General features: G+C 39.8%; 1 protein-coding gene across 1 annotated transcript; it reads right to left on the reverse strand.

Moving 5' to 3' along the window:
* Positions 1-82: 82 nt before the first annotated feature.
* LOC133721259 (heavy metal-associated isoprenylated plant protein 6-like) lies at positions 83-2207 on the reverse strand. Its single transcript, XM_062147824.1, has 5 exons — positions 2048-2207; positions 1781-1931; positions 1290-1555; positions 1089-1167; positions 83-912 (listed from the first exon to the last, which is right to left on the reverse strand). The coding sequence occupies exons 1-5, from the start codon at positions 2054-2056 to the stop codon at positions 362-364; spliced, it is 1056 nt and encodes a 351-aa protein (XP_062003808.1). The 5' UTR covers positions 2057-2207; the 3' UTR covers positions 83-361.
* Between the last annotated feature and the right edge of the window lie 9525 nt (positions 2208-11732).

Consider the following 11732-nt stretch of genomic DNA (forward strand, 5'->3'; position numbering starts at 1 on the left):
AAACTACAACATCAACCCACCGGTTTCATGATTAAACGATAAGATTTAGTATTAATTAATCATAAATGAAAATAAAGAGGAATTAAGTGGAAAATTTAATCATATTGAAGATTTGAATTGAACCAACAACAACCACACCAACATCTGAACCGGCTAACCAGCTGGCCGGCCGGCCGGTCGGTCTATCTCTATGACACCCTAAACCGTAACACCAAAATTCCACCACTGTCACTACTCGTAGTCGTACATAACCCTTGTATTTCCTCTCTTATATACTGTCCTTATTATATACATTTTGTTTTTGAAATTCCTATTTGGCCCTCAACTTCATTGTCATCAACCACCGCCGGCCGCTGATCACTCACATCACCGAACAACCGTTGGGGTTCTCGTCGCTGAACATCTGCGGCGCCGGGTAGTGCTCCATGGGCGTTGCGTAGTTGTAGTTCCCGTACCCTTGGCTAACATGCGCCTGGTGCTCCTGAGCCTCCATCACAAACTTGTTGTGGTTGTAAACGTGTCCGGGGTCGTACCAGTACGACGTCGACGCCGCGTAAGGGTAGCCGGAATGCTCCATTTTGTTCACCATCGCACCTCCACCGCCGCCGGCAGCAGCAGCTTCTTTCTTCTCCTCCTTCTTCTCGCCTCCACCGCCTCCGGGGGCAGCTTCCTTCTTTCCCTCTTTCTTTTCTTCCTTCTTGTCACCACCTCCATCTTTCTTCTCGCCGCCTCCGGCAGCTGCTTTCTTATCATCTTTCTTGGCTCCGGCGCCGTCGTCCTTCTTCGCCGGCGCGATCACGTCGACCGGTCTCTTGAACTTCTCCGACAGATAGGGAACTAGCGCTTTGGTGTCCATCGTGCCCACCACCGTGACCAGATCTTTGGCCATGTCGAAGGCCACCGTACTAACACCTGCGACCAAACTTCTTCGTTAGTGAACTGAAATGACCGAAACAACACTGACTTTGACTAATTTTGAAGAATCATTTGTTTAAATTTGATCGCGTCATTCTTGATTAATTAAATTAATCCAACGTACCAAACGAAACTTGTTTTAATTAATGAAAAGAAAGAAATGAAAAATTCACCTTTGAACTTCAAGATTTTACTGCGCATCTTCTGGATGCAACCCTCGCAATGCAACCGGATCTTCAAAGCGACCGTGCTCTGAAACCACCCAACAAAGAAGACGAAGTTAGATACCTAGTTCGCAACGAAAAATTCAACGCGGGTTGACTGGACGAACGCCACGTGGTACACGTTAGAAATGAATTGATTATAATTTTTACCTCTTTGGGGGCCTCCTTCTCTTTGGGCTTATCGGCTGGCTTTTTCTCTTCGGCTTTCTTCTCCGAGGGCTTTTCGGACTTTTCCTCCGCCTTCTTCTTGTCTCCTCCTCCTTCACCGCCTCCTTCCTTTTTGGCCGGCTGAGGAGAGACGAGGTCGACCTTCTTCCTAATCCTCTCCTCGAGTTTCGCCTTCAGAGCGGCGGCGTCCACTTTCCCGGTCACCGTCAGTTTGTTGGCTCCGGCATCTGTCTTCACTTGTTCAACACCTAAAACCATCAACGTGTTTGGTAAGCAATTGTAACTCCCATTGACACAATGTGTGCCATTAAAGTCAAAAATGAAATCTGATCACGAATTAATTGATATTCATGGTCTAACTCTACGAATTGGACCACCAAGGTCAATTTTCGACGGTAAAAATTTCCATAAACTTGGATTTTCCGTGTTAAATCCTCAGAAATGAAAATCTGATCTGAGAAATGGATTCATACCAGGGAAGTTTTTGACAGCTCGTTTGATTTTCTTGGCGCATCCCTCGCAATGCATGTCGGTCTTAAAAACGACAGTGGGAGAGCCGCCGTCGACCTTCTTTCCGGCGTCGGCGGCCTTCTTCTCGCCCTCATTCTTCGCACCTTCCACTTTCTGCGACAAATCAAAACACCGTCGTCAATACTAAAACACAGAATCAAAATTGAAGGAACCAAAATACGACACAAAAATCTGCGTCGGAGGTTTAGACTGTGGTATAGGACACTAACCTCGCCCATTGTGATAGGATCTTTCTAGACACAACTGTAAGACCTTTCAGGTTTTTGGTTATGGTTGTTGGAGTAAATTGGAGGAATGAAAATGAAGAGGGGGTTGGGAAGATATATAGGGTGAGAGAATGTAAGTCGGTGGCTATGATGTTATGTATGTATGGATGTGTATCATGTATGTTTTTATTTAATGATGATGGTCAGCGTAGATGGGCTGGTATGGAGTAGTATCTGGGGCTTAATAATAAGAAAAATGGGCTTTGAGTGGAAATGCCGTCGAGTTGGACTAATGGTTGTCGGGAAACGACGGCACCGTGACAAGTCAGCTAACTGTGACTAGACTCCTATGTGTTAAAATTGAATTTTTTTTTCCCTTTCAAAAAAATTGAATTTTTCCTTTTTCTTAGGGTTCTCTGCCCCCACTAGATTAATAGTTCCCCTAAAACGAGGGGGTACTCTGGTAAAACCAACCTTCTAGTGTTTTCGTTTTTCTAATTTTTCGGCTTTTAGGCTCGCTTTGCAAATAAGCTTTTAACTAGTACAAAAGTGAATTTACAATGTATAATTTTCTGAAGGTCTAGAAATAATCTTATTCAAACTAACTAAAAATCATACAGTAAAAAGATAAAGGTCAAAACTCTGAGAGAGAGAGTGATTACAGACAATGTGAGAAAAAGAAAGTCTAAATTCAGATCACAAAAAAAAAAAAAATCTCTTCGATCATAAGAGTCAACAACAATAGAAAGTATACCATGTTCTACACCATGTTATATATAAAGATTCTAGAGCACGTACAAGGGCAACTCACCAACCTATTCATAATGAGAACAAAATGATGAAAAAAACAATTAGTCCTTGTAAATAACACCATAGCCGCGCATACAACAGTATAACCTACAGGACCAAGGGCTTAACTAAGTCTCCAATTAACTAGAATACCATATGATGAATGACAAACTTACCAACCCTGGCCTATCTCAATATATTAGAAATTATCAAAACTAATCAACAAGAAGTGGAAAAATTAACAGAGCTTAAAATTCTTTAACAACTACTACTGTCGATAATTGGAGACTCCTGGAAGTGCCTTAATGATCAATTGATCATACGTGTGGATTATTTACGTAACCAATGAACCCAATCAACCCATCACGAAAGAAATAGCTTGTTGGCTAACACCTCCCCAAGTAATATTAAGCTACCACACATTCGAACTATTAAAAAATGTAAAATTAAGTTTTTTTTGTTTTCATTTTGTCAAACAATATTGCTTTAAATAGTTTCGTAAATTTACAACGTTTGTGATCACTTGACATTCTCAGAGGCATTATCTTTGAAATTCAACCTAAAAAAAAAAATCACAAATTGAACCATAGAAACAAAATGTCTAGAAGCTAGCAATCCTACGTTAGCAGTTACGCAAATGGCTAGAGTAGTACACTAGTACGTGTTTGTAAATAGAAGTTCGAGCAGGGAGCACCTTCTACGTTTGGTCCTGTCCCTCGGAAGAAGGAAAAGATAAATGCACGAGTTTCAATCAATCAAGGATGGCTGCGGGCGTGGACTGATTGGGGCTCTTTTGTCTGAACCCTAGACATGCATGGCATGGGTCTCATTTCTCAAACCCTTATCCTCACGCTCCTTCTTCATCAAGATTAGTCCTCTCTGGACTTCTCCAGTTCTCCTACAAGTTTATGCAGACATTGATCGATCACTTTCCCACTAGAATTAGACCTAAGTGCTACTTTAACTAAATTCTATTTTGAGCTCAGCAACCTCTTCTTCACCCAAAAACATCCAAAATCCCAGCTATTCCACTACAATCATGCATGCATTGACCTAGCTACCAATTGCGTATTAGGCTAGCATTTGGTATCTCAATCGTTCGGCTACAAAATCACCATCAGCCATTGTTGTTATCAGGTGCAGACTGAGACGGAATTATATAAGCTACGGTTCTCGTTCCATAATATGCTAATCAAAACCCAGATAACCCTAAAAACGTAATGACAAAATTAGCAAGGGAGTGTTTGACTTTGTTACGAGGATCCAAAAGGGTCACTAATACTCCAGGACTTTCGATCAAACTGGTGAAGTTGGCTGGCAGGAACTAAGAGAGATGCTAAAAAGGGTTTTGGCTCTTTGTGTTATCGTGGAGGAATCTAAGACGGTAAGATGAACTTATTAGATATTTGTTTCCGTCTATCTTTTGCTTGCTAGCTAGCTGTAACGAAAAGCAATGGGTACACCAGACTGTACACACCTCCGGCTATGATATCGATTGTTCGACAGGTAGTTTCGTCTTGTTGCATCTATTCAGTGAGAGATTAGTGATCACAACAATTTAAGAAGGAAAAATCGTCCAAACAGTGTCTGGATTTTTCAGACTAATAATTTTCATGCCTATACTTCAAAAAATATCAAAATGGTACCTGAATGTTTGAGGCCGACCCAATTTCTGTATCTAGCAACAGTAAAATCGTTAACTCCGTTAACTTTTGAAGGATATTTTCGTCATTTTACTATTCATCTTCTCTAAAATTCTTGACTTCTCACCTCTCTTTGCAGCTTCACGCTTGTTCTTCTTCATATTTTTTTTTTTTGGGTATGAAACAATGCATAAAAAATCAAATAAAGTGATTCAAATGAAATCAAATTGGCAATTTGTTCCAAGATGGTATCATCCAAAACATACAATGCTCACAGTTTTGGGGTACATAACATTATTTAGAGCTATATCAAACATGGGAAATACACAAAAATACATCTGAAACAAGAATTAGCACACAATTAGAAGAAACCCAATGCCCCTCTATGGTTCTCCGCCGAGCTCCACTTGTAGATTCTCATATGGGTACACTTTTGGGGCAAACAAAATTTTACACGCCTTGTCGTTCCACACGGCCAACAAGTCTAGCCCAACAAAGCAGCTCAAACCTCCAGTCAGCCAAGCCAAAGCATCACCAAAACCTCTCTTGGGCCACCGCTACGGCTTGCCCTCCACTGTCGTTGCACCGCTTAGCCATTCGCCACACGCAACCACGCCACTCGGAACTCCAGAAATCAATCAACTTTGGCTGTTGCCTAGGAGCAATTTGAACATCAATGTCGCACCAAACAACCACCGATCTCGCCCCAATTTATAGAAGCGTTGCGCCTCCCCATCCTTCAAACAACGCTCTGAACACCCTCAACCCCCACCCTCAAATCAACAACCTCCCCCTAACAGATCAAACCCATTGCCACAACTACCGCTTCTTTAAGCCATGGCCGATCCTCCCCTCCTACCTCCCTTGGTCCCTGACCCCAAACGCACTGTTCCGCTCCTGCGAGGCCTACTTCGGCAACGGCTTCACCCACCAGGTCGATCTCCTGAAGCCCACTAAAGATTCTGGCAGCTGGTTCCGGTGCACGTTCAGCGAGACCCTGAGGAGCTCAGTGTGCGAGGGAGGGAGGATCAGGATGGTGCCGAATAAGGTGAAGAAGTAGATTGGCGGCGAGGTTTTGGAGGATATGATTGGGAGAGGGGAGGAGGGGGAGTTGCCGGAGTTTCGAAATGGTGCGTTTGAGGTCGGTGTCCGAGACCAGGTCGAAGATCTAGAGGATCACCGGGTCCGGGAGCCGATTGAAGCCGTCCATTTCCATCCAGAGAGAGAGATTTGAGCACAGAGGGTTTTAGCGAGAAATGGGAATGTCATGGTTTCGGTGGAGGAGAAAAAAAGGATGGAGACGAGTGGTGGCCCGTCGATTTTAGATAAGATGAATAGTAAAATGATGAAAATATCCTTCAAAAGTTAACGGAGTTAACGATTTTACTGTTGCTAGATACGGAAATTGGGTCGGGCTCAAACATTCAGGTACCATTTTGATATTTTTTTGAAGTATATGTATGAAAATTAATTGTCTGGAAAAATCCAGACACTGTTTGGACGATTTTCTCATTTAAGAATATATTTGTCGATTTACCAAATGTTAAATGTTGATCATGAAGTGGTAATTGATTTATATTTTTTATATTTGGGAGAATAATGAGATACTTTCACTAATAATAGGGAGCTCTTTATATCAGGAGTGGGCATAAACCTAACCAGGAGAGCAAAACATGCCGAACTGGCCTGAAAATGTGGCAGCGGTTACCGAACCGGTAAAAACATTGTCAATGTGTTCAGTTTTCGAAACCGGATCGGATCGAACTGGGTTGGAACCGGGTTTGTTCGTTGGACCGACTAGAAATAACCGAACCGGCCGAATTTATTATATATATTATAATTTTTATTAGTTTTATTACTTGTTAATTTTTGAGTGGTTGAAATAAGGTTTCACATACTCTCGATCACACCCGATCATGAATTAACCCTAACCCTATGCGATCTCACTCAGCCTCTCATTCTGTCTCAAAAACATCTCTTCAAACCTCTCTTTCTTTCTCTCAGCCGCCCTCACTCAAAGAACTGAATACGATCTTCAACGCCGTGCCTTACCTTCAACGTCGAGCCCCTACTACCTTCAACTCTTCAACGCTGCTATCGATCTGCAGAGCGTGAACTTCAAACCCGCCATCGATTTGCAGAGTGCGACCTTCATACCCGTCGTTTTGGCTCGCCACCAAGATGGACTCGGTAAACCTGCAGTTCTCTACTTCTTTTTAGTATGGATTGTGCTTGTAAATGTATTCTATTATGGATTGTGCTTTCTCATTGGATTTTCTCATTTTTGAATCTCTTTAATCGTTTGGTTGTTTATCAGAGACTGTTTCAATGTTTCACTCTCTCTATCTGTTCAATTTTGATGCAAATCAAATTAGGGTTTGGATTTATGATTTGGGGAAATCAAATTAGGATTTCTCGTTTAGGGATTAGGATTGTTTACGGCTGTTGTTCACTTGTTTCATGCTGGTTAATGGAATATGGTTATGTGAAAATCAGTTGGTCTAACTATCTGTTGATGTGGAAATCAATTTGTCTAAATATCTGTTTTTATTTTGTAGTTTGGTGAAGGGATGTCATATACTCCAACTGATTCTAGCGTCGGAACTACACCAGCTCCAACTGAAGTTGGACAACCCCTCCTGTCTCCTTCTGCCGCTGCAACACCAACTTCTGTAACAACCACTAAAGCTGAAGAGGTCGTGAAGAGGAAGAACCAGTCAGAAGCCTAGGATCATTTCACGAAGCTAAAGAATCCAGATGGTTTGAAGATGGCGAAACCGAGAGCCAAGTGCAAGTACTGCCCGTAGACCTATGCCTGCGATTCCAAAGCCAACGGGACAACATCGTTGAGGACTCACATGCAGTACCAATGCAAGAAGTGCACGGCTTACATCCCAGCAAAAAAACAAAAGTACCTTGCTTTTGATTTTGCTTCCTTAGGTGGTAATTTACTTGCTTTAGCTTATGATCCCATGAACTGTAGACGAGTATGTGCTAGGATGATTGTTAGGGACGAATTGCCATTTAGTCATGTAGATGGGCAAGGATTTCAGGATTTCATGAAAATTGTTCAGCCAAAATTTAGAGTCCCTAGCCGTAGGACGATCTGTAGAGATATCTGGGATCTCTACCAGTTTGAGAAGGAGAAGATAAGGGAGTTTGTAGCTAGGAATAATCTGAGGGTTTAACTTACCACTGATACCTGGACTTCGGTCCAAAATATCAATTATCTTGTACTCACTGCCCATTTCATTGATGAAACTTGGGTGCTGCACAAAAGATTATCAATTTATGTGTTATTACAAACCACGGGGGAAAGACAATAGGTAAATTGGTAGAGTCTTGCTTGATCTATTGGGGCATCGAGAGGGTTTTTAGCATTGTAGTTGATAATGCTTCAATCAAGTTGCGCTTGATTACATGATGAAGAAGATTGGGAATTGGAAGTGTTTAATGCTAGGTGGGAGTTTTCTACATGTTAGGTGCTGCTGACATGTGTTGAATCTGATTGTGAGGGATGGGATAGAGGAGCTTGATTCCTCCATTGATGCAATTAGGAATGTGTTAAGTTCATTAGAAGTTCACCTACTAGACTTGACAAGTTTAGGAAGAGAGAAGGTTGAACATAAAGGGGGTATAGTGCCGTTGGATGTTTGCACAAGGTGGAACTCCACCTATTTCATGCTGGACATTGCCGTTAAATATCGGCAGGCCTTCTCTAGGCTTGAAGACGAGGATCAGCAGTATGAGAACTACTTTCTTGAGAGGGTTGGGGGAAGCAAAAGGGTTGGGCCACCTAAGAATGAGGATCGGGAGAAAGCTGCGAGATTAGTGGAGTTCCTTAAAATCTTTTATGATGCAACCTTGCATTTTAGGGAGACTAAGGTAGTGACTTCAAACCGGCCTGTTCAATGGATTTATACCATAATTGATGAATTAGAAAAATGTGCAGCTAGTGATGATCCTTTGATGGTTAGCATAGGGTCCTCCATGAAGAAAAAATTCGAGAAGTATTGGTTGAAGTTAGAGGACATTAACACAGTTTTGCTGCTTGTTGTTGTATTGGATCCAAGATACAAATTATTGTATCTTGAATACTTTTTTCCAAAACTGCATGTGGACAGCAGCATGGTGCAATTTATGATAGATGAAGTGAAGAGGTGCCTCTTGCAGCTATACTTGGAGTATCACCAATCTGATCCCGTGGCTGCACAAGCCTCAAATGATCTAACACAGCCTCGTGTTGATCATTCAGCTTCTGAACAAAGAGATGGTGACTCACATGCTGCATCGCTAACAAGTTTATGAAGCTTAGGAAGGAGAAAGATGTGGTGGAGATAAGAAATGAAGTCGACAAGTATTTGCTTAAAGCTACGGAAGACTATTCGAGCAAAAATTTTCAGCCTTTAGATTAGTGGAAGGAGAATGCAGTTAGGTATCCAATTTTGTCCAAGATTGCATAGGATGTCTTTGTTGTTCCAGCTTCGACAGTGGCTTCAGAGTCTGCATTCAGCCTAGGGAAAAGGGTTGTGGACCCATTTCAAGCATCATTAACTCCTAGTATGGTTGAGGGGCTGGTTTACCACAACGATTGGTTAAGGGGTGGAACTTTTAATGATTACAGGGAGCCTACTAAGTTGGAGCTGGAGCTTTATGGTGAGCTTGAATCAGGTAACACTTTCCTTTATTTCATTTGTTATAAAATCAGTTTGTTATTTTCTGTGTTGTTAACTTTTTCAGTGTCAAACTGATGTGAATTTATTGCTCTTTTGATTGGTAGGGAGTGTCGTAACTCAGGTGGATGTTTCTGCAGAAGAATGAGGATGGTTTAAAGCTGATAAATGCATTCTATGCTGTTTTTTTGGTCTTTGACTGTTGGCTGCAGATATGCCTTTTTAGTTTTTATGTTATCATGAAATGTTTTTAATTTGGCCTTCGATCAAGAACTTTGCTATAAGTTTGAAACTCCTTTATTAGTTAAATTTGGGTCTGTAATCTTCTAATGGACTACCTATCTACTTCTGGACTTGTAGTTGTTATGAACTTTGCTCTATGGTTTATGACTAAGTTTGTTGGATGTTTCTGCCTTTTTTCCTTTTTGGACTCTTTGAAACTGTGTATTGAACTGTTTGAACTTTGAACATTTGATGGGCAGGTTCTGTTTCAATATTTTTGCTTGCTGGAAATTATTTTGGCCAATTGGGCCATAAATATTAGGTTTGCTGTAACTTAATATTTGTGTGCTAATGGATTTATGGAAAACAAATGGGCCGTAAATAAATATTAAAAAAAAGCCCAATTAAATCCGGATCCAAATAGGGCAGAACTGAAAATTCGGGTCACCCAAATATTTTGGCCCAGCCCATTTAGAAATAGTTGTCGGTCCAAATTTAGGCCCAACTGATAATTCCGGGTCAAAGTCGAGTTCCGCCCAAAACCGAGCCGGGCTGACCCGAGCCCACCCTTATTTTATATAGAGGATTACATGTACAATATCTTGGAGTATAAAGAATCTTAATCAAATACGGATTTGGATATCTAGAATATTATACACATTAAAAATATAAGAAGTAATCATGTTGGGCCAGGCACACGCAAATTGAGTTTCTTTCAACACTCCCCCTTGTGTGCTGTCCAAATATCGGTGTTTCTTACGTTACCTTATTAAAAACCTTGCCGAGTAATAAAAACTCAGTGCGACAAAAATAACTTCAGTCGAATGGGAAAAAGAGTACAACACACCCTTTACATTTCAAGATCAAACATGTAGACATCAAATCCTCCCTTTGATGTCGGTGTCTCCCCTGAGATCACGTGGTACCCTAAAAAGCTTTCTAGGTCCAGAGATTAATCTGTGTCGTGAGGTCATGTTAAAACGCTTTCTTTCTCCTGGCCGCTAAGAGTATATTGAGATTTAAACTTCAATCAGTGTCGGCGATATTCGAATATGGGTGTGGGTCCACACATGGAGACTCTTACCAATCCGACTACTCGTAGTGGTTAACATTTAACGCTAATCTGAAAAAAAACAATTTGAGCGAACAAGTTATTATACTATTATAATTTTAGGAATAATTTTCCAATTATTCATACACTTAATTTCTCGGTTACATGTAATTAGGCTTTTGACACGAGTCAAACAAATGAATGTGCGAAAACTTATCTTTCTGTTAGGATGTTCCAACTTAATTTGGACTTTATATTCCATATAACAACGAAAGTATAGATTTCTTTGTGTAATCTGTAACAATTAGACATAAGGGTGAGGCTATTGCAACCCTACCATTTTCTTAGTTCACCTTACAAATATTTGAATTATTGAAATACTATATTACCCAAGTGCAAAATTACTAATAAGTACACTAATTTTCTAAAATCCAAATATGTAAGAAAAAATAAATATATAAGTAATTAATTAAATACAAAGATTACTTAATTTCTTAGTGGATAACATTAATCTTTATCTTCTCCACCCAAATTTGAACTTATTACTATTTTTTTGTCTTTTTGTTGCTTCCTCATCGTTAATTCGTTATTCAATTCACAAACCATTAACTTTAACTTCATCAAAATCTTTGCAATATTCTTTGTGAACACCGAAAGTAAAAAATTTAAAACACGAAGAAAAAACAATCAATCTCTTCTTCATTGATCATAGTTGTAAATTTACTAATCTTTTTACATAGATTGAAATAGAAAACATTGAAATTGAAAGAAAAAATTAAAAAAATAGGAGTAAATCAGATTATGATTTTGTTAGGAAACTTTAATAAATTTTAATTTTTTTATGAGTATAAATTAAATGAGAGATTTTTCCGAAAAATATTTATTTTTTAATGAATATGTCATATAAGGATATTATTGGAAAGAGAAATGGGTTAAATCAGTAAATCTAATAATTAAAATTAAAATGTTGGGTGTAATGAGCAAGTAGGGTGAACAAAGAAAATGATAGGGTGGCAATAGCCGCACCCTTACTTTTGTTAATGAAATTTCCGAATAAACCACTAATATAGCTAGAAAGCAAAACCTCATATATGAAGAAGTTAGAACCCTTAACTTTATAATTTCTAAAAAAAAAAGTAGGTGCGGTTCTGACTTGTGTTTGAATGAATGATATGAACCTTTACTCCAAAAAAGAAAAAAGAAAAAAAAACCTTAATCTTGGACCTTATATTTTATATAACAACAAAATATAGACTTCTTAGTCTAATCTATGACAATTATATTTGATCGGCGGTTCCTACTCTTGTTAA

Source organism: Rosa rugosa, chromosome 7 (genome assembly GCF_958449725.1).
Source record: "Rosa rugosa chromosome 7, drRosRugo1.1, whole genome shotgun sequence".
Classification (NCBI taxonomy): Eukaryota; Viridiplantae; Streptophyta; class Magnoliopsida; order Rosales; family Rosaceae; genus Rosa; species Rosa rugosa.

Excerpts from the sequence above, each read along its gene's own strand:
- LOC133721259 (XM_062147824.1), bottom strand. Across the intron at positions 1,556-1,780 it reads AGCTGTCAAAAACTTCCCTG|GTGTTGAACAAGTGAAGACA; the intron begins GTATGAATCCAT and ends TGATGGTTTTAG. Across the intron at positions 913-1,088 it reads TAAAATCTTGAAGTTCAAAG|GTGTTAGTACGGTGGCCTTC; the intron begins GTGAATTTTTCA and ends GTTTGGTCGCAG.